Here is a 26704-nt window from a genome sequence, read left to right as displayed (position 1 = left end):
AAAGAGTTGGACCCTGTTCGTGTTAGAGATTTGTTTTTCCCTCGGTTAAGAAGTCTAAAAGCAGCTTATAATGCACTGGCAGGATATAGAGAACACTTTACAATTAGTGTTTTAATTAGTTGTCTTTCCAGATTCTAAATATATACTAAATAAATAAATACATAAAAATAACAAACAAACAAAAAAACCTCCAACAACAGTTGTTGTAAAAACGAATAAAACAACAGTGTAGCAACACTGAAACGCCACTTTTTATCGCGTTAATCCACATGCACAAGAGTTGTGATGCACAATTTCCCCACAGCTCTGAAGGCAACGTGTGACGTCAACCGGGCAGAACGCATGCTTATCCTGCTGCCGTAAAGCTCCCGCAGCGTGTCGTAAACACCCCGATCTGTATCAGTGCTGTCAGATAAGTAAACTGTTGATGCCTCCGATACCCCGCACACCCCGCACCTTCACAGCCGTGAGAATGATGTAAGAATAAAATAATGTGATTGGTTGCGCTGGCTTGCGGCTTAACAACACGATGGACGTCGTGTGTGCGTCGGGGAGCCAGAGGATGAGTTGATCTCCAGCAAAACAAGCTCGAAAATGGCAACATACAACGCCGAAGGTAAATGAGGAACAGTTGTTAACACACTGCCTCCGCAGGCCGTATGTCTCTTAACATCTCAGTGTTGCATCTTGTTGTCTTCCTGTTGGAAATAATGGGCTCCTGGTGTGTGTTTTCTGCCCCCTGAAGTCGCTGCAGGGCATTCTGTTGTGCTGGAGGTGAGCCCAGACATCCATATCTGCGGCTTCTGCAAGCAGCAGTACAATAATTTCGAGGTTTTTTTCGCCCATAAGCAAAATGAATGCTCCCTGCACACCTCTGACACATCAGCCCCCTCTGCAGCAGCCACTCTCACAGGTAACACACCATATTGCTGTTTTTTTTTTTTTTTTTTTTGTTGGCAGTAACTTGCATGCACACTTGATTTCACAGTCCTGTTATCCTCCTGCACAGAAACCTACCAGACCTGCATTAAGAGAGGTGTCAAAAAGATCCTGACCAAAGCACAGAAAACACCTTCCAAAAAATTAAAACCTGCCCTGACTTCAAAGAGACACAGCTGCTGTTTCTCAGGTGGGTGCCTCTCGTCCGTTTATGGCTGTAACACGTTCCTCCTCTTTCTTTTTCGGCTGCCAAGCCCGGGAGAGATGTTATTAGCTTTTATTTATTTAGACCACCTTTTTTAGATGAACTTTTCCACAAGTACACAGGCTGCACGCACACCTTGTGAAAGCACAGTTTCTGTCCATCTGCAGGTTGCACTTTTAAGACACAGTATGGCCAAAAAGACATGGAGCGGCATCTCAAAACCCACACCGGTACGTCAGCGCCTTACACATGTGTATTCTCTGTCGCTTAAGCACATTCAGAGTTAGATATTGACGACACAAGCTGGTTTTCCCCCCCATCCGCCATCCAGGTGAAAAGCCATTCGAATGCGAGCTGTGCCACAAGCGCTTCAGTCGACGGGACAAGCTCAACATGCACAGCCGCTCACACACTGGCGAGAAGCCGCACAAGTGTAAACATTGTCCCTATGCAGCAGCAGACAGCAGCAGTCTGAAGAAGCACCTGCGTATCCACTACGACGAACGACCTTTTAAATGTCAGATCTGTCCGTACGCCAGCCGCAACTCCAGCCAGCTCACCGTGCACCTCCGCTCACACACTGGTAGGTAGTAGAAAATCCAGAATTGAAGTTGTTTTTTTTAAGACTGAACTGAAATCATTTAGTGTTTCTGTCTTGTTTTTCATTTTCCAAGGGGATGCACCTTTCCAGTGCCAACAGTGTGATGCAAAGTTCAAAATCAACTCAGACCTGAAGAGGCACATCCGGATTCACTCCGGCGAAAAGCCTTACAAGTGTGACTTCTGTGAATACCGCTGCGCCATGAAAGGCAACCTGAAGTCTCACATTCAGATCAAACACGGCACTGAGAACTCCTTCCACTGCGTGCACTGTGACTTCCAGTGTGCCAACAAGACTGCTCTGCGGCAACACACGCGAGAACACCAGCCCGTTCAGCCCATCCAGTGTTCCAAGTGCACTTACTCCTGCTCCAGCAAGGGGGCGCTCAAAGTCCACGAGAGGATCCACTCGGAGGAGCGCCCCTTCAAATGTGACTTCTGCAACTTCGCCTCCAAGCAACGCAGCAACCTTGTCATCCACAAAAAGAAGTGCCACTCGGATAAGCCTGAAAAGGGCAGCGGCGGGAAAGGTGGCAGAGGTGCGGGGAAAAGCGGAGGAGGTGACTCTCCAAAGTCCGTCGGCTCCAGATATCGGGCCAAACTAGATGCAGCTCGAGCTTTCTGCTGTGACTCGTGCGACGCTTGCTTTGTGAGGGAAGACTCCCTGCGCAGCCACAAGAAGCAACACAGAGACACTCAGAACGTGTTGCAGCTCCAGCTCTCCACCCCAGCGGATGCAGTCAACCTGGTTCCTGTAACAATGTCACAAAGCAACACCCAGCTTGAAGTTCCCATCACGTCTGACTCCATGGCTCCCTACAGCAGTGCACAGCTCAAAATCATCGTATCTCACCCTCTGGGCCAGGAGAACACCTTAATTCCAGCTGGTGTGGATAGTCAGAATAAGACCAACATGGTCCTGCTGAGCCCAGAAAGCCAGGACATGGTAGTCAACTCCATGATCCAACAGGTCAACCTGCTGGCGCCTATGCAACCCCTCGTGTCGTCCCAGACTGCAGAGGCCACCCTTGAACCCCAGACGGTCCTGTTGACACAGCTCAGCCCCGACGACACCGGCAACCCGCTCCACCAGGCCCTGCTGCAGACCGCAATAACCGCTCAGGACTCCAGCAGCTGCTCGCAGACTTTCATCACGACCTGCTCCGAACTAGAGGGCCTCAACGCCTTGATCCAGGAGGGTGGCACGGAGGTTACAGTGGTAACAGAAGGTAACACCACCATGGTGACCGCGGCAACTCCTCCCGACATGGTGTGTGGTCCATCGGAGGACATGTCCAAGCAGGCAGGGACATTGACGGTGGAGGAGTGTGCCTTACCCTGTGAGGAGAGTGCTTTACTGGTGCCAAACATCAGCCTGGGCAGCCAGAACATGGTCATCCACGGAGTTCCACTTATAGTGTCCGCTCAGCCACAGCAGAGTGCAATAGAGCAGCTCTCTCCTCACACACTCTACGCAGATTCACACACGCTGGAAGGCATCCCGCAATGAGTGTGGGGTGGGGGTCCGGTGTGGATTGTCTGAAGACTGTGACTGCATCATAAGCTATTCGTTTTGCCAGTAAGAACTCTTAGGCCTAAAGGTTACACACGTGTAGGCCATTAGCAGTAACGGCTTTTCTTTCAAGCAATTTAATCATTAACCACTGAAGTAACAATGCTGTTGACTTTGGGGGACATAATTGTTTTAGTTTTTCGATTTTTTTAGAATAATTAATTGTTGTCGTAGCACAATAGCCCAATCCAGAATGTTTTCATGTTTTGAATGTGAAAGTTAATCATTTGGACTTAATTTAATATACTTTATTTTGTCATTATTTTAAAAATAAAATAAACCTTATATTAAATAAATTATTTTGTAATTAATGATTTAATTAAAATAAGGTTTATTTGCAGCCAACATCTTGACAAGGTCTGAAACAAGTGGACACAGTTTGAAATTGAATGTGTCTTTGTGCCATGGAGCGCTCCGGCTAGTCCAGTAGGTGGCAGCAGAGTGGTACGATTAAAGGGTGAACTGGTTACTCTGACACTGTGGAGTATTGCAATGTTGTAGTATTGATTCTACATATTCTGTATATGTGCAGCTCTTTTTTTGGGAGGGGGGGGGGGATAACTTCAAGTCCTCGTTCTGAATCCAGGAAGTAGATGTCATTTGTAAGAAAACATTAGTCTGCATATCAAGGTCTTAGTTTCTAAAAGCCAAGTTGCTCTGCTGATAGATTTTTCAATAAAGTGCCTGTTTTGCTTGTGGCTATCTATTATTGTGGCCATTTTTACACTCAGACTTCAGCACTTAGTATTTGCAGAGAGTGAAGGCTGTACCTTAATAGGAGTCTCCTATGAACAGTTGACCATTGATTTCTTCCTCGTCCCTCAGCACTAATGGCTCCACTGATGCAGACATTTTCTAGCTCAGCATGGCCACGAACCCAGATGAAGTTGTTTGATGAATGGCTCTTTGGCAGCGCTGAAGTTTCACCTCAGAGTTGGTTTGTGTTTCAAATGGGGGGGGGGGGCGCTGTCTGGCTGTCTTCTGCCCGGAACAGGAAATGGTACTCACAACAAATAGCAAAGGAATATAAAGACCATACCGCCTACATTTTAAATTTATACATTTTCCTTATCTGAAACTATGAGAAGACTAAATACTGTATTTAAGTAGAATTTGGAGATACTTTTCCAGAGTGTTACATTTATCTGGCAGTCATGGCTACCACTTAGCAGATTAAAGGCACAATTAGAGAAATAGGCTTATTTGCTCTCTTGTAACAAGTTCATTGAGAAAAACTGATTCCAGTCTAAAAATCTGTCTGTTAAATATGAAGCTAAAGCCAGGAGCGTGGTTTGCTAGAAGAGTAAAACTGCAACATGTCAATTTTTAAACTTCATTTTTTAAACATTAGACTTTTATTTTGTTAATTCAGCACCGTGCCGAGCTGGCTGTTTCCTCCTGTTTCCAGTCTTTCAGCTAAGCTAAGCTAACAGTCTGCTGGCTGAAGCTTTTCAGATGTGAGATAAGTATAGATACATAAATAGAGCACTATCAATCTTCTCATCTAACTCTGCAAGAAAGTGAATAAGCATATTTTCCAAAAACTATATTTAAACTTTTTTCCCCAACTTCTACATTAAGATGCTGCTTACATGTTGATGTACCAGTAATAAGTGACAGAGGAAACAATTCTGCTGCACAATTTAACTTTTTGTACTTTTTCTACATTTTGCTAATAATACTTTGCACTGCAGTCGGGATGGAGGAGGTAATTCTTCCACCACTGAACTGAATGAAGAATGTCTGCTTTATATTAAGCAACTAAAAATCTTGGATAAATGAGTATCTCCTCTTTACAACTCTGCTCACAATTAATAATCAATCCTGCACAACTTCAGGACCATAAAGCGAGTGGGTAGTGTAAAAATGTAATCCGTTCATAAGGAGCACCTTGTTCAGAGGCTTCAGCGGGTCTGGACTGGGATAAGTTGTGCTCTCGCATTGTCACTACCTGCACTCGAGCTCACATTGATATTATAATCACACCAATGATCTGTGGTGTCACTGGTGACCCTTTTGAACATTGTGTGTGATTCCAGCACCAAAGTCTGTCGCCTGATCTTCAGGTGGAAAAGCCTCCAGAAATTCCATTATGTATGAAGATGAGCGTTATGTGGGAAAAGCAAGAAGTGCTCTCCGGTGTATCTCTTTGATCTATTATCTTACAGACTTCCAGGCCCTAATCCTGAGCACCCTTGAGGAGGCGAGCGCCCCCCCAGCTCCCCTGTTCCACATGTGACATCATGGCCGGGTTAAGTGCTTTTTCTATGGGCTACAACATCTTTAGAGCTTTGCTTTGGGGAAGAGTTTGAACTGTTGCAGGGAGTGAAATGTTATCATACATATCTTAATTTATTTTGTGTATGCTTGGTGGCTTTTTGGTTGGATAATGAATGAATGGTGCGATACTTATTTTAACTATTTTAAAGAAAAATCCCATCCAATCTATCAAAAATTCTTAAAGTTATGCTTTGGCTACAAGTTCCCCTTTCAGAAAGGTAGCAGAAGTTTTAAACAGACCTCTTGATACTGTATGGCACTTCTCAGTTCCTTCCTTCCTGTGTTTGAGATGTCAGCCTTTGAATGGGGTCATAAACGTCTCCCCAAAAAGCAATTTCCACTCACAGCTGCTTAAAGAAATCGTAAGTTGTGATGCATTCCTCCTGGACATAAATAGATCCAGAGAGGACCAGGTGATAGGAGGAAAACAAGCAGAACTAGATCAACACATACGCATTAGCAAAAGAGGACATGTACTTTTAAACAGTGTGAAAATGTCAAAGGGCTGTAAAATAAACTTTAATGAATTTAGTATGATGGTTAATTTCTTTCATCAGAGGCGGTTATAAATCGTTCAGACGGCCACTGAGTGCAAACTGTTCTTCACACCTCATTCCTCCGGGTACAATCTGTCACTCGGTTCAACAATACATTTCTGACCTTTGCTTTGTTTGTGTGCAATTTGCTATCCCATCAGCAAATGGCATTGAATGTCCTAATGAAATTAACTGATTGGTAAAGTATTGATCTGGATTTGTTTTCCGATGCAGGCGTCTTTTTCGCTGTGACACTATTGACATCTTAAGTGAGTTTTGATTTCTCAGTACACTGGAGGCTTTTATCTTGTCTCTGTTCAGTTCTTTGTGTGTGTGTGTGTGTGTGTGTGTGTGTGTGTGTGTGTGTGTGTGTGTGTGTGGTGTGTGTGTGTGTGTGTGTGTGTGTGTGTGTGTGTGTGTGTGTGTGTGTGATAGAAATGCAAGATGATAGAGCTAATTGATCAGCCTTTTACAGCCAAGTAACAAAGAGACACCTTAATTTTGCCTTTCTGAATGCAATGTGATTATTTGCTGAAACATTATTAAGCCATTGTAGGGTCTAAGAGTGGAATCAATAGGATAACTTTGGTTTTTTTTGCCTCTGTGGGTGGCTGTATGTTTCATATATATTTTAATAAAATGCATAATTTAAAGTGATTTTCTGCTCTGAAAGGTGACAACTCTTTTCTGAACCTTTTTTTTTTTTGTTGTGGGTGATTCATTTGTCATTCGAGTGTTTAGGGTGTTGTTTTTGTCTGTTTTTGTCCATCCTTGGTTGTCAGGAAGCATTAACCTGACAGGCTCTTTTGTTGTTGTTTCTTTATGATTGAAAGCACCAGTTTAAACCCAGTCCTCAGGGGGCAGAAAAATAAGTATAATTTTGAGCCAATAGGCATGGCTGAAGAGAGAGTGCCAAAGCCAATAAAAGTCCTTTAATGGACAAAGGAATGCTACAGTATCTCCTGCTCTCCAACACAGAGCCAGTGCCTTTTATAACAATGTCCTTTATAACGATGTGGGTTTCACCATTTAGCAATGAGCGCTGAGTGTGATCTCGTGAATGCAAATAACCAGCTATCAGCTTTTGTGATTCAGTAACAAAGACATTTAGCCATTGTTTCCCTGTCCTGTTTCTGTGCCACTAACCCTAAACAAATGAATGTTTGCATGGTTTTGACCGTGCACATGGTGCCATGTATTGAAGCAGGAACAATCACTCAATTGTTTTCTTTTATTCCATATTTTGTGGGATGCAAGTTGCTCTGGGAACACTGGCTAAGTGTTAGTCTTGTGCCACCAGGTTTAGCTCTGCACAGTTACAGGATTTGTTTTTTATGCTCAGTTTTGTGACAGCCTCGGATCATTCTCACATGTCAGCATGTTGCTTTGTGTTTTGCCTGTCCGCATTCTCATAGTTTGCAGTGCAGGACAGTCAGTTTTTGTGTGGTTGGACATTTGTTTGTCATTGCCAGCGTCCCATTATAGAGTGATTAGATTGTTCTAAGCATTCAATAATTGGAGAAAAGTTTATTATAACAATACAGACAAATGAGTTTCTGTAGGATTGTGTGGCTATTTAGATTTTATTTTATTCGCAGGGGAATAAAGGTGTAAGCACCTGGTGGGATTCACAATTCAAACATTTAACTTTTAAATTAATACTTGTGTGTCATCTCAGTCAGTGGCCGTTGTTTAAATATTGCCCTAATTAAACTTGTTGCATAGCAAAACAATAAACCTATTTACAATTTTAGAAATTCCTGTGGTTTCAACAGATGGCTATGAGCAAGCAAAATATTTTCTTTGTTCACACACGCCTTATCCTAAGAAAACAAACATGATGGAAATCTGATCTTTACCGATACAAGCCATTGTGTGTCCGTGTGTGTCAGTGTGTGTGTGTCCGTGTGTGTCAGTGTGTGTGTGTCTGTGTGTGCGCACATAAGTCTGTGTTTACCTTCCCTGCTTTCAAAGCACTTAATGCACATAGATACTGCTGCGGCCAAATTCATTCTTATGCAATCTAAAAAAATAAAAACTCTGCGGTGGATACGGAGCAATTAGGAACACAGTGTGAGTTATATGGATTATTATTATTATTATACTCAAAATATTAACACTGCAAAACAAATGTTCTTCACAGGAAAGTTGATATAAAGACTTTTTGTCTAAATCCCTATTCACAAACTCAAAAAAATTATCATACAGGCAGTCAGGAAATACTTAATTTTCATAACTGCTGTGGTTTGGTTTATCAGGGTGGACTGAGGTGCTTTCAGTGTATCTTGCCTGTAGATCTTTTTCATCACCAGTGATGATTCAGTCAGTCAGTGATGGACCCAGGAAATGTTGGTGTTTTCATTTTGATATGGTGTTTCTCAGGAATGGAGAGGTGGAGAGTGGGGATGGTAATGGGGGCAGGCAGAGAAGATAAGATTAAAGATGTGCTTTTTTCAAGTATTTCAAGCATAAAAATGCTGCAAAAAATATCAGAAAGCAAAAGGAATAAAAAAAGAAATTGTGCTTCCGTCCCTATTGCTGCTCATTCTTTTTTGTCCTTAAATGAAGTTCTCTTACTGCCACCATAATGTCCACTCAACCCTATGATCTAAGTCATAGCCTGTCCATATTTGCTGTTTGTTTGACCCCATAAGGGCACGGACCCTGGCTGATCCTTCATCTGAGGACAAAGCTTATGTTTGCAGTGACATCATAAATGCCTGTGCAGAGAAAACAATGGCTGATGAATTCAGCGGGAGTCGGGCACAGTGGACAGCAGAGGCACAGGGACGTAGCCCGAAACTTCCAGTGTCATGGAAAGTTTTCAGACATGACCCACGCCTTGGCCAAACACACAGAGTGCTCCCAAAATGTAGTCAGAAGGGATCAAATTGCTGCAGTTGTTTTAGAGACAGTGGCAGGGAGGGACTGAGCTTTGCTGGGATCATCATGTTAAAACACTAAATGTTTATATGAAGCTTTGTGACAGTTGGAGACAGTCAGAGATGGGTCTCTGCTCCTTAGGGAAGAAAGACGCTTTGTTTTTATAGGCTGCCTGGAATGTGTTGAGGACATCTGCTTTATTAGCATATGTGATTCCACCCCCAGCTATGAATCTGCTGGTGGTCTGATAATGTCTTACTGGTACTGATATCTGTAAATACAGACAGTGTGAAAGGCTGCTCTGCAATGTATTCTTTTTTTTTTAACACCATATAATGAATGGGTTGTCCTTTAGAGTCATATTTAAAAATGTCCATTTTAACCTGTGAGTAAAACAGAGGAAGTGGGCTTTGTGTGAGCGCTGTTTTTGAATGCGAGAAGTTTTTGTTTTTTCAGTTGCACCACTCAGAGATTAGCACTATATGAATGTGTGTTTTAGTCTGGCTCTCCTGGAGCTTATTGGTGTGAAAATTCCTCAGAGTCATTCTCAGGTCATTACAGATGCATCCCACCCATGCACCCATACTGGCTCATGGATTACCATTTTCTTTGTTAGGCTAATTACATTATTGTGGCTTTTTAAAAATCAAGTAGGGGGTAGGCCTGGATGGGGCTCTATGAATGTACAATCACCTATGGATGAGATTTGTTTTATTCAAATGGAAATGAATGCCTAAAGTTTCTAGGTTGCATGTGATTTATTTTAAGATTCTTCCTAAAAATGTATTTAAATTTTTTAATTTTTTATTAGAAATTATGAAATTTATCATTTTAAACTCTTCCCTAATATCACAGTGGTTTGTGGCCGACACCCAGCACACAGCCTCTGCGTATTTCCTCTTATCATGCCAGATAATTAATTAGTTTATGAATGATGCACCATTTCTCAAAAAGCTGAGTGATAAAGATCTCATGGCAAAGTCCCCTCAGACAGATATCATCTATTAAATAGACCAGTCCTGTGTAACCTAACACCTTTTAGGGAATGCACTCAATCAAGCCTATTGTTTCTGCTCACATACAGTTCCTTCTGTGAGATAAGTATGGCCTGGCCACAGAGATAACAACAATGCCTTAAAAGCATGGATGAGACGGTCACTGTCAACACCTCAGTTTGTAAGATTACTGCTCAGATTAATGCGCTAGTTCAACTCAGTCAGGTCAGCTGTGGCCATCAAACCAGAAGAAAATGACCATTAAAACTAATAAATGTATATGGAAAGTTATGTCACTGCAGTGACTCTCTGGTAAACCATTGTCTCTAATATCACACCATCACTGACTAATATTCAGACTATTAGTCAGAGTGTAATGAGGTGAGCCAGTGCCTGCGGTGTGATTCACATAGCAATTTGATGAGAGCAGCTTCTGAATAGGCAGCATAAATATTATGGCACAGAGGATGTGAGTCAGGACAGAGAGAATCCAGTTCATTGGGCCATTATTTGAGTTGAAAGGAAGGAGAGGAAGTTTGTTTGATGATTTGTCACCAGCAGATCTTTTGGTTTTAGGAAGGGGGTGGGCTCTGCACAGCTCAGGAATGTGGAAAAAAAATCTGGGTGTTGGGAGGGTTTCATAAATAAGACTTGTCAAACAAGTCACCAGATTCTGTGTGAGTGGTGCTGTTTATTATAATGTTGTATTTCATATTTGTGTTACTTCATATATTGCATTATCATAAAAAACAACACAGTGCCTGATAGAACCTGTTGCTCGAGACCTAAATATGCTTTATGAATATCTTGAACAACGGTTTTGTCTGCTATCAGAAATCTCAGCGCAACAGGTAAATCAGAAACTGACCCTATTCTCTTGGGGTTTTTTTTTTTTTTGGTCATCTGCTCTGGTTGGCTCATTATTTCATGCCTTTTCAAGTCTTTCGACTGCATCTAAATTCCTGCTCAAAAGCTCATTGGAGGCAGTTGTCCTACTCAGACCCTCATCACCGGAGGTGGGAGGCTGATATATCCATCTGCGCCTGCGAAGGGGCGCTAATCCTTGACAACTGTGCCCCTCTGGCACCATATCCGTTGCACTGCTGGTTGTGTGATACAATAGGCTCCCCTCCTTTGTCCTTGAAATTGTTTTAATTAGCCCCACTGCGGGGGTTGGGGTTGCAAACATAAGACTGACTCAATAGGGTTGACAAAATCACAGGAGCATGATACTACAGGCTTGGATATGACAGACACATGTTGGTGGCTAAATGGTTACAAGTGACAGATCTAGAATCAGCTTTGGCTCTTGAATCACAATGAATGACTGGAGCTCAGCTTTTATGCAGAATAAAGACAGTTATCAAAAAGGTTATGAATAACTTTCCCTAAATTTGAATCCATATGGTTATTAAGTTCAGAACTACAAAATATGTGTTATGATCCTGAACTTTAATTAATTGATTCACGCCGTAGAAGATGTGAATACTTTACACAGACACTGATTATTTCCTGACTGCCAAACCTGCTGCAAAACACACAAATAGACAATGACCCCTAAAAGTAATTTTCCTGAAATGTCACTTGCAAAACTCTAAAACCTGTTATGCCTGCTGGTTCATGATTCACTAACCAAATGCAGTGTAGTTGTGTGGGTGGGTGGGTGGGTGGCTGTGTGTGAACATGCATGTGTATGGCCTGATAAGCCACATGCGGTCACTTGTCCCACCATCAAATTTGCAGCATGGACAAGTTGGACCTCCCAGCAGCCAGCCAGCCCTGCCAACAAGAGGTGACAAGAAGCCAAGTCGTTACGTGATCCAAGAGGATCATGTGGCCCTTAAAATGCCACTATAATCCAATGTTCGTGTCTGTTGCGCGGGTCACTTTCTATTGGAAAGTTAATTCAAAGAACTCTGTGGAATGCCAGACATAGCATTAGCACCAGTTCTTGATACGGGGGATGTACAGCTGTAATTTAAAGCAATTGTCAGACAGGAAAACAGAAACTCTCTATGGGTGAAAAAGGGAGGCAAAAAAACTTAGTTTGGCCTTTTATGTAAATGCTCTCACCCCCTTCCAAATTCAGCTCTCCCTAGTCAAACACACCCATCCCCCTCATGTTCCCCTCCTCGCCCTGCCCCATGGGAGGAGGGGTGGCAGAGAGAGAGAGAGAAGAGAGAGAGAGAGATCCCAAACCATCTGAATCCCTTTTAACTAAGTGGCCAGAGAAGGGTAAGGGCAATTATTCCACCATGATGCATTCCTCTTCAAAAGAGGATACCATCACTGTTCAACACGTGGAATGCAAGCTGTGTTATGGGCACTGAAGGCATGTCACATCCTCCCACTGCTCACGAAAAACTAGAGATGTGCATCAGAACCAGCAAAACAGGTGCTCACAAAGGCATCGAGTTCTGCATGCACAGTGGGAAGCTAAATATATATGTGTGTGTGTGTGTGTGTGTGTGTGTGTGTGTGTGTGTGTGTGTGTGTGTGTGTGTGTGTGTGTGTGTGTGTGTGTGTGTGTGTGTGTGTGTGTGTGTGTGTGTGTTGGTGTTGGGAGGCATGTTAAAGGCTAATTTATTAAATAGCCAAGTGGATGTGTGTAAGACATCAAAATCAAATGTAATTTTATAATCTTCAAATGAACATGTGCAGGCAGTCAAAAAATCCTCACCAAACCCTGAATGAATGAATACATTCATAACAAGTGTATTCATTTATAATCTGATCATATTTTAACAGATGGCATATTCAGAAGGTGTAGATGTGGATAAACAGTCGGAGTCTAATGAAGTTAATATAAGACACTATGTACTATTTAATGGGAGCCGAACAAAATTGTGTTCTTGAGGTCTGATTATCTCCCGCTTACGTTGTGGGTCAGTTTCCTGCCACTATAAACACAGGCTTAATGATGAAAAATACAGCTGTGGGACGTTTGAATGGAGAAGCCTACAATTAACAAAGATTAATAACGGTGTGCTGCGATGGAGCCCCTCCTCGTACTGGCTCCCTCAGGCTGTGAGGGGAAAAAAAAAAAGTGTTTGTTTATTTTCACCCTCCATAGTCATGCTGATTATAAGAAACTGGAGACGTTGCATTCTTGTCTGCGTGGAATTTGAAGTGGTTTTTTTCCCCCTGTCACCTTTCATCATCAGTTCATTGAAAATGGAACAAAAGAAGGCATTCTGGTTTTTATGAGACGTTGATGAAGATGTGCACTTTGCATGTTCTTTTCCAATCTGCATTTATTAAATTCTGATCACTTTTAATTAGGCTGATCTTTCATTTGCTCTAATTTCTAATTCAAAATCCTGTTCTTACACTGACACTGCATGACTAGCTTCAAGAGGAAATAATACACCTTCCCACACTTTATTAGAACCAAAGAGCTGTGATTTTAGCACTGTGTGGCCTCACTTCCCATACCCCACCTGTAGCTTGTGCAGTATTGATTGCTCCAGACAGCCTTGAGAGGTCCACTTCTTCAGTGGTGTTTAATGGAGCTCATCGTTCCCTACCAATTCTCTCACCATTTCCCCTGAAACTGGACACTCGGGCCCATGTATCATCCAACAGCACCTTTCTTAGGAAGCGACTGGAGCATGGAGCGAGAGCTTTAACACTTTAAAGAGTAAGACAATGAGCTCAAGACAAATTTCCAGCGGAGCAGCTGTGTGGTGGAAAACACTTGCCTTTGTCCAGTCCTTCTCAGAGTCACATAGGGGCTGTCATATGCCGAGCATTTGTTTGACTGTTTCAGATGGGTTTTTGAAAGCCTGTGGGGTGGAACCAAACACATTCTTATGTGTGTGAAAATCACAGGGTATACAGACAGATGTAGCATTGCTCAACTCCTGCTCACCCAAATCATCTGTGATAGAACTCATCAGCCGGGTTGTGGTACTTGAAACCAAATCAAATTTCAGATTCTCATAGTACAACAAACAAGTACCATGTTTTCCACCATCAATCAAATATTTATGTTGATAAAGCAATAATTTGTCATTTTGGGAAATACGAGATGAGAAAATCAATACCACCTTCATGTCTGCATGGTAAATATGAAACTACTGCCAGTAGCTGCTTAGCTTAGCTTAGCTTAGCATAAAGACTGGGGACAGGACTAAACAGCTAGCATGGCTCTGTCCAAAGGTAATAAAAAGCAGCATACATACATACACCTAAAGCTCACTGATTATCATTTTATATCTTGTACCTTTGGCCAGACCCAGGCCCCTGTTTTGGTGCTAAGCTAAGCTGTTGGCTGTATCTTCATATTTACAGCACAGACATGGAAGTGTTATCAATCTTCTCATCTTACTCTCAGCAAGAAAATCAAATAATCATATTTCCCTATTCACCGTTTTAACGTACGAAAGAGAAGATACCAAACTTCACAGTGTCTGTATCGTGTTAGCAGGCAGATTCTACATGCTGACACACAGACAGCAGCCAGCTAAATGTGTCTGTGTGATAAGTCCAACCCGAGCCTTTCATCCTCTCGACGTTTGGACAGAGACACAGACAGGTCAGGGTTAATGACAGGCTGTCAGTGCACCTTTAATGTACTATGTGTTGAGTAAAGGCCGTCCAGATATGGATAATGGGTTTTGTATTCAAAAGAAAAAAGTCAAATCTTATACATGAAAGGGGTTTGATAATCAAATATCATCTATCAATAACTAGCCTATACGCTGTAGATATATTCTCGCTGGCTGATTGTAAGATAAGGATGGCTTTGTAAACATATTAATCAATTTAACCTCCCAGCATGCACCACCAAGCTGAGTTCATATTCCATATCTGTGCAACCCTCCTCTCTCTTCTCCCCTGCCCTCCCCACAAAGACCTGCGTATGAACATTTCCTTCTGAGAAGTCTGACTGTAATGGAATACTTGTTAAAAAGAGAAGAATGTGCTTTAATTTGTCAAGGGGATCTGAGCTGACAACTTTAGTAAAGTCCACTATAACAACCTTCCAGGGCCCCTGACCTAGGGAGGGAGTGACCCCTGACCTTATTTGGGCCTCTTTTATGAGGACTTTTTTGGCTCCGGCCAGATGGCTAAACTATCAAAGGGTTTTTTTATGAGAAAAATCTGCAGGCAAGAGCGGAGTAGTATATTTATCTCATTGTGTGGAAGACGAAGCCTCTGTAACTTCCGACTAGGTGGGTAGGCGAAGACTTGGATACCCAGCGGGGTGTGTGTGTGTGAGTGCCACCACTAAACATCTGAAGAGTTGTCATTTAGCCAAAGAAATCATCTCTTTTTCATAAATAATATCAGCTTTGTCCTAACTTTTCAAGCAGGGAAGCTTTTTAATCAAGCCAATCTACCTACCGTCGTTCAGTCTCTGCCTCTTCACATTCAGACACCATTCATGCTCACAATGTAGATGTTACAGTTTGATATAATTGCAAGATTTTTTGTACAAAGGTTTGTATTCCCTAGCAATCCTAAAAAAATATATATCTTTGTCTCTATTATCAGCAGCTTACTATTGACTCAGTCCTCCATCTCCGCTAACAGCAGCAGCAAACAAGAAAAGGAAATATTGATTTTATGTCTTTGCAACTCAAAAGCAGCTGCTTGTCAATAGTAGCAATCAGACAGTAGAATGAAATGAACAGCCTGTTGTTGAATAAGGCTGCTGCTCTCTTCTATTTTCAAACAAAACCCGGCCCTTTTTACAGGTAATGCAAAACCAGTGTATGAAAAGATTTTATAAATGTTGCCCTGAAACCGATGTGACAGTTGCCTGAGATCACAGATGAGCGCGAATCAGTGGAATTTGTGTGTTTGAGAAAAGGGAAGAGTTGTGTGTCCCAGGGTCACTATAACTTGCTCCGCTCACATCACTCATGTGGCGTCTTTATGAGCGATGGGCTGTTTTGTTGGATTAGGTTTCTGGGGAAGCATTCATGGCCGGCCTAAGCAGAGCAATACAGGAATATATTCAAGATCCCAGTAAATGTCCGATATGACGTTTGATATGTTAATAATCCGGTGCACATGTTTGTCCGTGTATTTGCATGAATCTGACTTTGTGATTGATAAAAGCGCTGCTGTATCTCCATGAAACCCCCACTCAGCAGGAAGTGAGTGCCTTCTTATACACACATGAATAGTCACACAGCTGTTGTAAGCATTACCTGTTTGTTGTTCTCTTCAGAAACCAAATCAGCTGCTCCCTCTGAGCCTACTCATCATACTCCTTTCGACCTCTGTAAGGACAGGAGCAAGATAATTTACAGACATGTATTCCACATGAGTGGAAAAGGAGATACACAGGAGTTTTAAAGTCACTGTGGGACCAGATTCATCATGTAAATGTATGTAAAAGATTCAAAGGAATTCTCTCCTTGTTTACATTAAGTACCTGAAATCCAAATTGTGTATGTTTTGGTATTTATACGCTTCCAAACGTATTCCCTGAGACACTGATCAATCATTTATGACCATTTGTAGCTTTCAAACTAGTATCTAACTCTTCATAACTGGGGTAACCTAAGCTGTCACCGGCCTGGTTGTTTTAATGTGGCCATTCCTTCTCCTGATTGCACTCAAAGGTCGAGCGAGATCTGAAGTCACTGGAAGCAGTTAAAATAATAGGAGCTGACCATGTGTTTGAGGTTATAAGAGAGGGGAGGGACACCCCCGTTACACAGAGCCAACACAGCCGCAGTGGAAACTGCTGCAGTTTACTTTAACATTACCAGAACCTGGAGAATATTTGATGATAACACATCAGTTATGAGGCTTTTCATCGGTTCTAGCTGTTCAGATCTCAACGCTGTGGGGCGCATGACTGATTTTGTAAATTGTTTTTATTGTAATTTCTACTTTAGTGTTAGTTTCCATCATTAACAGGCAGCATGCAACACATACAGCTCCAGTTTTAATTAGCTATCTGAGACGCTGATGATTGTTTCTGTTAGTAGCCCACAAAGTTATTTTACATTCGGATGCAGTATTTTACTAAAACAGCAAAGTAAACTAAAGCAATCCGGGTTAATAAAACAAACAAAATCTAAACTGAAATCTATACAAACATAAACATTACACAAAATAACTGTTTTTATGATCATAACTCAATCAGCAATTCATGTTGTGGTGTGTACATTTGCTAAGGTCTGCACAAACTGCCTGTTTACTTTCCCCTGCAGGCAAACAGTGTAGCACATGTGCACACGCATGCACACAAGCGCCTGCTATCAAAAACACTCACTGACACACATGTACATACACCCCACATAGCTGTCTCCACCCATTTTCATTCACAAAGAGAAGCGTGGTGCAGGAGGTGGAGCTATAACCAAATTTTGTATGAGTCACTGAAAGAGCACACCATGCATCTGGTATGTGCTGCTGAAAGTCACTTATCAGCCTAAAGTGATACTTTTATTGTGAAAATCCACTAAAGACCCCTCAAACAAAATGTTTATCATAAAGATCCTTATCAGTGTGGTTTATGAGTTCTCTGCTCCATGCCATTTTGACTTCACAGTTGGATTTGTGTGTCTTGCAAATGAGCTAGAACCAGAATTATGAGGGGGATCCTTCACCTTCAGATTTTTTTTTTTTCTCTGTTTCACTGTTAAATCTCCTAAAGGTTAGAACACAAAGACCCCTCAGCGCTGGCCAGCCCACCCTGCAGATGGCCGGAGGATCAGAGGCTGTCAGCACGCTTAAACGAGCCAAGAGTCGAGGCTTCAGCCCTGCGGGGGAGGACAGAGCATGAATGGGGTATTTCCACCAACCTCTATAGCCCCCCACTGGGCATTTGTAAAATGATTTGTGGCAAATTTGTTTAATCAATATGGATGTGGGGGTTTGGATACCCTCCTCGGACAGAAGTCTTTCTTTCCCCCCTTTTTTTCTCCCCTGCCTTGTAAATGCATCACTGGTCACTATGTATTAGGAAAACTCAGACTTCAGGTTTTTGTTTATATCTGTGTGAGAGCACAAAACTGAGTGGATGAATACCTGAGAGGAAGTCAGTGATCAGGGGAGTGCTTTACAAACAGCACAGGGATTCCAGTAACAAGTAATACAAGTTTGGACACCTAATAACAAAGACTTCTTGACAACTTCTATTGTCTGTCCATCCGTAAAGAGGAATCCCTCCTCTGTTGCTTCTCCTGAGTGATTTTTTGGGGAGTAGTTTTTTTTCTTTAAAAGGATCTAAAGATAGATTATGAAGCCCTTCGAAGCCATTTTGTTATTTGGGGCTATATGTACAAATAAAATGAACTTGACTATTCATTCTGACTTCTCTTCAGTGGTAAAAAAAAGCAAGTACATTTACTGAAGTACCGTACTTAAGTGGACTGCAATTTTGAGATACTTTGCTTGAGTATTTCCATTTTCTGCAACTTTAAAAGTATACTCTACTACATTTCAGAGAGAAATATTCTACTTTTCACTTTGTTACATTTATTTAAGAGCTATAGTTACTCATTACTTTTCAAATTAAGACTTCACATACAAAACATACGATCAGTTTATAAAATATGATCCATTGTTAAAGATTAAACTGCCAAAAGTATATGAAGCAGTCCAAATTAGCTCCACCTTGACCAACAACAACATTAAAGTACCACTTACATATTAATACATTCATAATAATGATCCAGTGATATAATAGTGTAACACTGACAAAAGCCATTTTGCATCATGCGTACTTTCACTTTGAATATTTTAAGTACATTTTGTTGCTAATACTTCCACCGCTGGTTCTCTTTTTTAGCTATAATCACATGTATAATATCATGTCCCTTTCTGTGATATCATCAACATATTTTGAGCTTTTCATTGACATTGTCTGTGAAGTCAAGCTGGTAGGAAATAATGTAAAAATGACACACTTCTGATTTTAGTGCAAGTGCACTCATTTTCACTAAAATCTTAAATCCTTCCTCAAATCATGTAGGAGAGCAACAGCGGTCTCTCTTTTATTCGGTGTGCTCGGTGGCTTTGCAGAGAGGCAGGTGGCTTCAATCCAATTCTACCGTGGCTGCTGTCCACGAGGAATCAAAGGACAAAAGCACTATAGGGTTTTCTCCTTTTTGTCTAGCTTGTGATTTACAGTTGTGCCTCCCATAAAGTAAACCACCCTCTCTCTTACACACTCTCTCGCACAAACTTTTGCTCATTTTTTCCCTATCAGAGCGGAGAGTGAGGTTGCTGTGGTCTTCACATACACTGAATTATTTCAGTGACTTTTCTTACAGAGCGTCAAAACAGTCAGCAACATCCTGTAATTATCTAAGACATTAGAGTAACTATTTGCTGTCATTTACTCTTTGAAATATCTCAGTTATGTTTTAATTGTCTTGATGTTTGTATGTCCTGCTGTATCTGCCTCTGTTTATTCACCTGTTGTGGTTATGTCCTGCCATGTTTCGCCAATAAAAGCAAAAAAAAAAAAAGAGGGCACAAGAAAGCCCTAGAAGCATACATATTCTACCTCTGCATACCTTCCTGGTTGCTATGCACTGTTATTATTTACAGCGTATCCAGCTGGATGTTTCTGGCTCTTCCTCTGGAATTGTTTGCCATTATAAACCCTGCAAAGCACATAAGAACTTTTGTCACACACTTTTTTTCTAACCCCGTTGAGTTGAGTTGAGAGTCTCTTTTTTTCTTTCTTCTTACTTCCTATCAAAACAGTGCTACCAGAGCTTACTGCATCACAGTTCCTGCACAGATGTAGGCAGAATTCTTAATTTCATTCTCATTCTCTCAGCCTGTCAGTTTTGAAAGGGGGAAGCAGGACAGAAAATAATCGGCAGAACATCCCATAAGTCTGAATGTGAGGGCAGCAGATGTGGGTGTGGAGGGGGTTGCCACTGGGCCTCCCCAAGGCCCATCTGACTATTGTTCAGCATAGAAGCCATTTCTGTGGTTGCTATAACAACCATAATACACTCTTGTCCATGTCCTTGCGCTCATGGTAGAATGAGCTCTGATTCTTTGAACTTTATTGACAAGAAAAAGCAATAACTAACTCGAATATGTCTTCTTATTTATTTGTTTTATTTTAAAAAAATCTAAATGTCTAATGTCTTAATTAATGTCAGACATTAAGGGACCAACAGATATGTTTTCATGAGCAGAAAGTAACAAGAACACTTTGATATTTAGCTCATCTTACAGGAAATGTGAACAGAATTTAAATGCCAGAGAGTTAATATTGTTGAATACAGTAGGCAGAGGCTGTGGGGATTAGTTCCTTTTAGCAGGTCACAGAAGGCAGTCAATACCTCTGAGGTCCACGGCTGTCTTTGTCAATGGCCGCTGTAAACCTACATTGAAGAGCCTGAAAACCCACCAGGTGTCTTATGGTCTTTGAGCCACAGAAGAACGACCACATTCACTGTCAAGTGCTTTATGCAGCGTGTTTCTTTTGTATTCTGGGACGTTTTTACACTTCAACACCCGAGGGCACCTTTAAAAGCTTTTTGCTTATGCTAAAATAAACCTTTAAAAAGTCAATTTAAATGATTAGAATTATTATTGTATTTGTAACTCATCTGTAATATCTGTTGCCAAGAGATACAAGTTTATTCAGTGTCTGAAAATGTATTTAGAAACATAGCAATGCGCATTATTATTCATTTTCTGCTCTTCATTCACAGAAGAATTGTTTTTTGTAAATAAATGTGGACTCAATATGATCGATCCATATTTCAGCAACACTTTTTCTGCTTCATTGCACCTACAGAAGCTGTGTGTGCATGTGCATATGTTGATGGGTGTGTCACCATGAGATCATGTTAACATGGGCGTTACAATCATCAATGTTTCATCAGCACCATACTTTACTCCAGTCACTCTGCCATCTGGCCGCACTTTCCACAAAACTTAATCCATCAATGCGAATGAGCCTGACATAGCCTCCTGCATGGTAACATTTGGTTTAACAAAATCAATTTATCCATTTACAAAGTTGATATATTTGACTCTTACTGAAGTTGTTTGATATCATTTACAAGAAAGCCCATCCATTTAAAGTTTTGAGGTCATATTTTCTGAAGGCCATACATTCCCATGATTTTCTTCCCTCTGCTTTTAGGTGAAACGTTTTGATGCATTTTTGACTCCACCTGATTGCTTTAAATTGATCTTTTGCTTTTCAACTGATATTAACACTTGGAAATAACCCAAATGGGAGGGGCGATATGTTATTGTATAACTAGTGCATTCTCATAAGCTAATTAGAAGTGAGAGAGGACTGATATCCTGCAGGCCCTCTGCTCAGCACTTCCCACCCTGTAAATGTTTATGACCCTGGCCCAGATTGCATCTCAGAATTGAAGGATTGGCCCCCTGTTGACTCACAGCTTGATGGTGACTGCCAAGCTCTCCCTATCTCTTTGTTTATTGTGTCTCAAATTCTTCAAGTTTGACCTCTTCATCCCCAAATCTACAATTCCTCTTCATAAATGTATAGAAGATGTGTAAATTAATAGCAGGTCAATATGAGAGTTGTGGCGTTTTCTCGCATAAAAAAATATCCCTGAATGTGCTAAATCTGTTGTTGTGCTTTACTTTCTCTCTAATGTGTGACTTCAGCTCTCCAGGCTCGTTATTGCACAGACTCATCATACGCTTCTTCACTGTGTGGCTGATTAGAAGAGAGAGTGAGAAGTGGACACAGTGGGGTTCTCTTCATACAGTGAGTCCTTGTCCCCCCCACCCCCCACCCCCACCCCACACCCCCACCCCAACACTCTATTGTTTATTGATGGAGGCGGTTGTCATAGTCATGCAATAACAAAAGCCTGACTATTGGTGTGTTTACCTCTGCACAGGAACCACTGGGCAATTCTCCATTAAATTACAGCCATGTGTGGGCCACTGATCTCTCCCCTCACCCGCCAGCCCCTGCACCAGAGGCACACACACTCCCACGGATCACACACTCAGAGTAGAGCAGGATATTAGACTGTTACCTTAACTATAAACCAGGACCTTTTTAAAAAAAAAACCCACACACACTGACTTTCTTTTTGTCGTGTCACCACCTGTCAGAAAATGTGGCAAATAAACAGTGGTTACAATAACGTGGACAAGAATTATGACAGAAGGGGAGATTTAAGAGCAGGGGTTTGTTTGTGGAATGCTGTGACACATAATTTCCTCCAGCCCCAACTCCCAACCTCCCAGTCAATGGTGTGAGACAAATAAGCAGTCATCTTGTTATCTGTAAAGGCACAGATCTACTTTAAAGACACAGTCGTTTATACTTCCTGTTTCACCCAGGTGTTACAACCATTTCCGGTTGAACTCTTAACATGCATGTTATACATGGTTGTGTTAAATTTGATTTTCTAATTAGTTGGATTTTGTTGTATTCACATTTTATATTAAAGATTTAACTCCGGACATATTTTAAGAAATAACATAAATTCTCCAATATGGTTTTTCTACTAAATAAAGTTAAATTACCTCGTTAGAAAATTCCTGAAATTACATTTATATATATATATATATATAATATATATCATATAATATATATGATAATATGGAAGTTTAGAGTTTCCATATCACTTGTGTATGTTGCATCTTGGCTTCCAAACTAGTTGTGATGTCCCAAAATACTGTTATTATGATCACATCTTAAACTCAGATTTAAGGTGCACAGAAGAGCACAGAAACATCCCCCCCTGGGCAGAAAACAGATGTGAAAACAGCCTTTTAGTACATATATCACTCTGCACTGTGAAGCTCAAACATCCAAATGAATAACAACAAGCTAACACATTTTTGAGTGGAAGGAGATACAAACTTTTATTCATTAGAGAACATATACATATATATATATATATATATATATATATTATATATATATGTATAGGACTATATATATATATATATATATATGTATAGGACCTGCCTATATATACATACTATGTATTCAGTTGACTAGTGGCATGGCATGCTGTATAACTCATATGGGTAATGCTTTTCAAAAGAGCAACATTCAATGGGGAAAAAAACAATATTGGTGCAACAGACAAACATCCAATACCTTTCACCTCAATGCCCTCAGCCTCTATTCTAGGCTGATGTTACCAAACAAAAGAACTAAATACATGTGTTCATGAAAAGGAGGACATTTGAAAGGGTGTTTGCTGATCAATAATGAAAACAGTCTGACACTATAGTAATTGCAGTGAGCCTCTATACTTGTATTTGCTAGATAATGCCATGTTTAGATGATCGTACAATTGCTGAGAACAAAGGGTGGCGGGGAAAATTTCTGCATAGTCTTAACAGTGCTGTCATAGAAAAAAGGGTCATTGATTGCCTACAAGCAGAGCTTATGTTGTGATATGACTAATATGAATGGAAAAAAACACCCAGGTAGTCTAAGCAACAAAAGGTCACCTGGACTGTTTTCATTTGTGTTTGACTATCCTCAGTATTACTTACCCTTTCCATGGGAATCAAGTCTTGCATGAAAAAGAAAAAACTTTTCCTTTTGTCCTTTGTGTGAGTTTAATGACGTTATTTATGACTACAAGGGAGGAAATGTTTTAAGGGGCACCTGAAGAAAACCAACAGAGGATAAAATAATAAAACAGGATATAGGAAATACACTCAGAAGAAATCCTGATGTCAATGAGCAAGAAGCTGGTCAACCATTAAAAGACTATTTGTGGTGTCCCACTGTGGAAGAGAGCACAGCTGAAAAGGTGAGAAATGAACCGCCTGGCTGTGTTTTCAGGTCTTTATGTAGGAAAATGCTGTTTTGTCAGCGTGTTTCTTCAGTAGGCAGTTAATTATTTGCAATCTAACACTTGTCGAGCGTGTGATTCAATGCAAGGAGCTCGGGATTGGCTGACAGACTGAAATGTCATGTTGAATGTTGAAAGGTTTTGACGAGTTATAAAGTGTTTCCTGGTACATTTTGTGCCCATAGTTGATTTAATAACTATGTGAATCCAAGTATTTAAGAATAACTTGTGTCTGATATTATTTCTCCCCAATAAAATAGTTTAAAGTTCAGGCCCAAAAGCTTCTCACTGATAAGTCTCGAGTATGCAAATGTGTTATATTTCAGAACTGCTGAACACCAGGTGCCTCCTTCTTCAGTTTTCAGTATGTGTGCTGTGAGATTTCAGGTGTTCACATCACGCTTCTGTAAGTTGCATTTTGGACTGATGATTGGCTTTCAAGATAATTGTGACGTCACAAAACCATACTTATATGTTCATGTCTTAAACTCAGATTTAGGGCAGAAAACAGTTTTTAGTGTCAAACCGGAAGTACGGAATTTAGTGCAGTGAAGGTCAAACATCCAAGTAAAGTAACAATAAGCAAAATGCATTTCGTGGAGGAGTTAGTTTAGCTCATTCTGCAAACTTGAAGAATAAATCAAGTTCTCATACAAACACATTGATGAGTAAAGCAGGCTCTTTTCATAAAAATTGGGCTTGTTTTGACAACAGTGCTGATTGTCACACTGATGTGAAATAGCTCATCCTTCCCAAGTTGGTTTGTGGCTTTCATCTTTTACTGAGTCCTAAAAAACACATGTTCAATTCACAATCCCTCAGCAAGTGCTGGGCTGTTATTGTTTGTCCACTGCAAGGTCGTCGTAAAGCTCGGCAAATGACACATCTGAGGAGCGTCAATGTGTCTCTTCCCTCATGCGTAAACTCCAGAGAGGATCAGAAAAGGGTCAGGATATAGAAAATACTGAATAGTATCCGTCCCGAGGCTGTTTTCAAGCCACCCCCGTTGGCTGTTTTGTGTGGTCTTTCATTGGTGACCAATGTAGGTTCACTATTGTCAGATACATGACCTGGTCAAGGACACAGTGCATGTTATGCTCTCTGTGCAGCTCAGAAAACAGCTATATCACTTTAACAAAAGGCAGGTAAAAAGGCAATGGTCCTCCTGTTTATGTGGTTTATTGCTTTTTACAGAACAAATACGAAGCAGCAAAATAGATTTCTATTCTTTCACATAATCACTGTTTCCATTGATTGAGTGTCAGCGTAAAAACTGATTTTCACATGATTTTTTTTAATATATATATATATCGCTGCCATGTTTTATTTATGTATAAGTTTTATTATTCAGTTTTCCAAAAGGGGCATGTTATGTAGCTGATATGCCTCTGGTTCTGGTTCCCACAACTGCAGTTTTACGACTGCACACTGTTTGAGTTGTTTAGATTGAATGTAGAAGAAACAGCGTATTCAAGCATAGTTTCTTATTGGGGCAATAAACCGTCTAGACAGCACTCCCCTCTTTTTCACCTTCAGCCAGTCCCCTTAAAGAGCATTTGTTTATCTGGATATATTGGCTTGTCTTTGTCTTACACTCATCAGCTGTGGCATTATATAACACATGCAGAGATATTTAAGATTGAAATAGTGGTAAAAAAAAAGACCAATATTGTGTATTATGAAGCGTTATAGTTTATTTCAGTTTAGATGTTCGTCTGTAGCTCATTAAAATTATATGTACAATAACAATTTTCATCATCAGCTAATGTATGACTTACTTTTTCACGTGTGTATCTATTCTGTAGTCTCAAAATAATAGCAAATGTTCATCACAAGTTAGCATAGACAAAACTTAATTATTAATTTAGTCCATCAACAAATCCAAAAATAGTCTTATAGTGTGTTCATTGCTTTTAATGTCTTTATTTTCATGTTTTTGCATCTGAATTGCCTTCAGCTTTGTGTAAAAATTAACCTATTCTTTTATTCAGTCTTCTAAAGTCTGTTTCCAAAGTTTAAATATCTGTATGAATTGTGTTCTATGAATAAATTCACCTTGCCAAATAGACTGTTTCTGCATTATTGTGAGAGGAAAGCTTTGTGTGTGTATATCCTGTGTCTATGGACAGTTTATTGCCCTCACACCCTTCACACTCTTTTGTGTGATGTCTCTTTCACTCTGTTTATTATCTGAGAGCCAGTAGTAGTTTTATATACTATTATTCTTGTTATACCCTAGTGCCTCATGAAGATTATTTTCCTTCTTCTACATCTCATGTAAAATAAATTTGTATCCAAACTTTGGATTTTCCCACACTTCAGTGATCTCAAGCGAGCCCTCAGTGTCTGCACAGCAACATTTGTACACAGCTTGGTATGTCCTTGGTATGTCACATTCCAAAAATAAATTACTGTCTGCATAAAGTAATCTGAGAACGAGAAAGTCACAAATAAGGTAGGTTGTCTGTCCTGTACACGCATACTTCATATCGTCACGCTCTGAAAATAAACAAAATACTGTGATATAAATAGAAATATTACATATTGTAATTGTACTTTTCTATTTTTATCTGTTTGAATCTTGACTTTTACAGTTCTTTTCTCTTGCTTTGTTTATTATGAGTGCTATTCATCAAAATACCAAGGCAAATTCCTTGTGTGTGAAAACCTACTTGGCAATTTTACAGTTTGTGATTCTGAACCATTCAGTTCTATTACTCCTTTCTAAACCATGTTTTTTTATTTATTATGGAATTCACCATAAACTTGTAGGAGGTGATTCACCCATAAAACTTTTCCCCTTTTGTACATTTTCTTCAGTAAACTTCCTGGAATGTTTTTGCTACACCAACTATGCCCACAAGGTGAATGTTAATGGGAAGCAGAACTAACAGCGTTATTCCAGCATCGTCTTTATTCCATATCACAGCACTGGACTT

General features: G+C 40.5%; 1 protein-coding gene across 1 annotated transcript; it reads left to right on the top strand.

The window, feature by feature from the left end:
• Positions 1-371: 371 nt before the first annotated feature.
• Positions 372-4026, top strand: zfp64 (zinc finger protein 64 homolog (mouse)). Its single transcript, XM_051424976.1, has 6 exons — positions 372-616; positions 746-913; positions 1010-1129; positions 1312-1374; positions 1476-1727; positions 1819-4026. Exons 1-6 carry the CDS (start codon positions 595-597, stop codon positions 3252-3254), a joined length of 2061 nt encoding a protein of 686 aa, XP_051280936.1. The 5' UTR covers positions 372-594; the 3' UTR covers positions 3255-4026.
• The last annotated feature ends 22678 nt before the right edge of the window (positions 4027-26704 follow it).

Source organism: Dicentrarchus labrax, unplaced genomic scaffold (genome assembly GCF_905237075.1).
Source record: "Dicentrarchus labrax unplaced genomic scaffold, dlabrax2021, whole genome shotgun sequence".
Classification (NCBI taxonomy): domain Eukaryota; kingdom Metazoa; phylum Chordata; class Actinopteri; family Moronidae; genus Dicentrarchus; species Dicentrarchus labrax.
The sequence above is the reverse complement of the archived record's forward strand: the minus strand, read 5'-3'. Positions and strand labels throughout refer to the sequence as shown.

Coding starts and splice junctions, on each gene's coding strand:
- zfp64 (XM_051424976.1), top strand. CDS start 595: ATGGCAACATACAACGCCGAAG. Junction 914..1,009: donor TGCAGCAGCCACTCTCACAG/GTAACACACCAT, acceptor CCTCCTGCACAG/AAACCTACCAGACCTGCATT. Junction 1,375..1,475: donor GCATCTCAAAACCCACACCG/GTACGTCAGCGC, acceptor TCCGCCATCCAG/GTGAAAAGCCATTCGAATGC.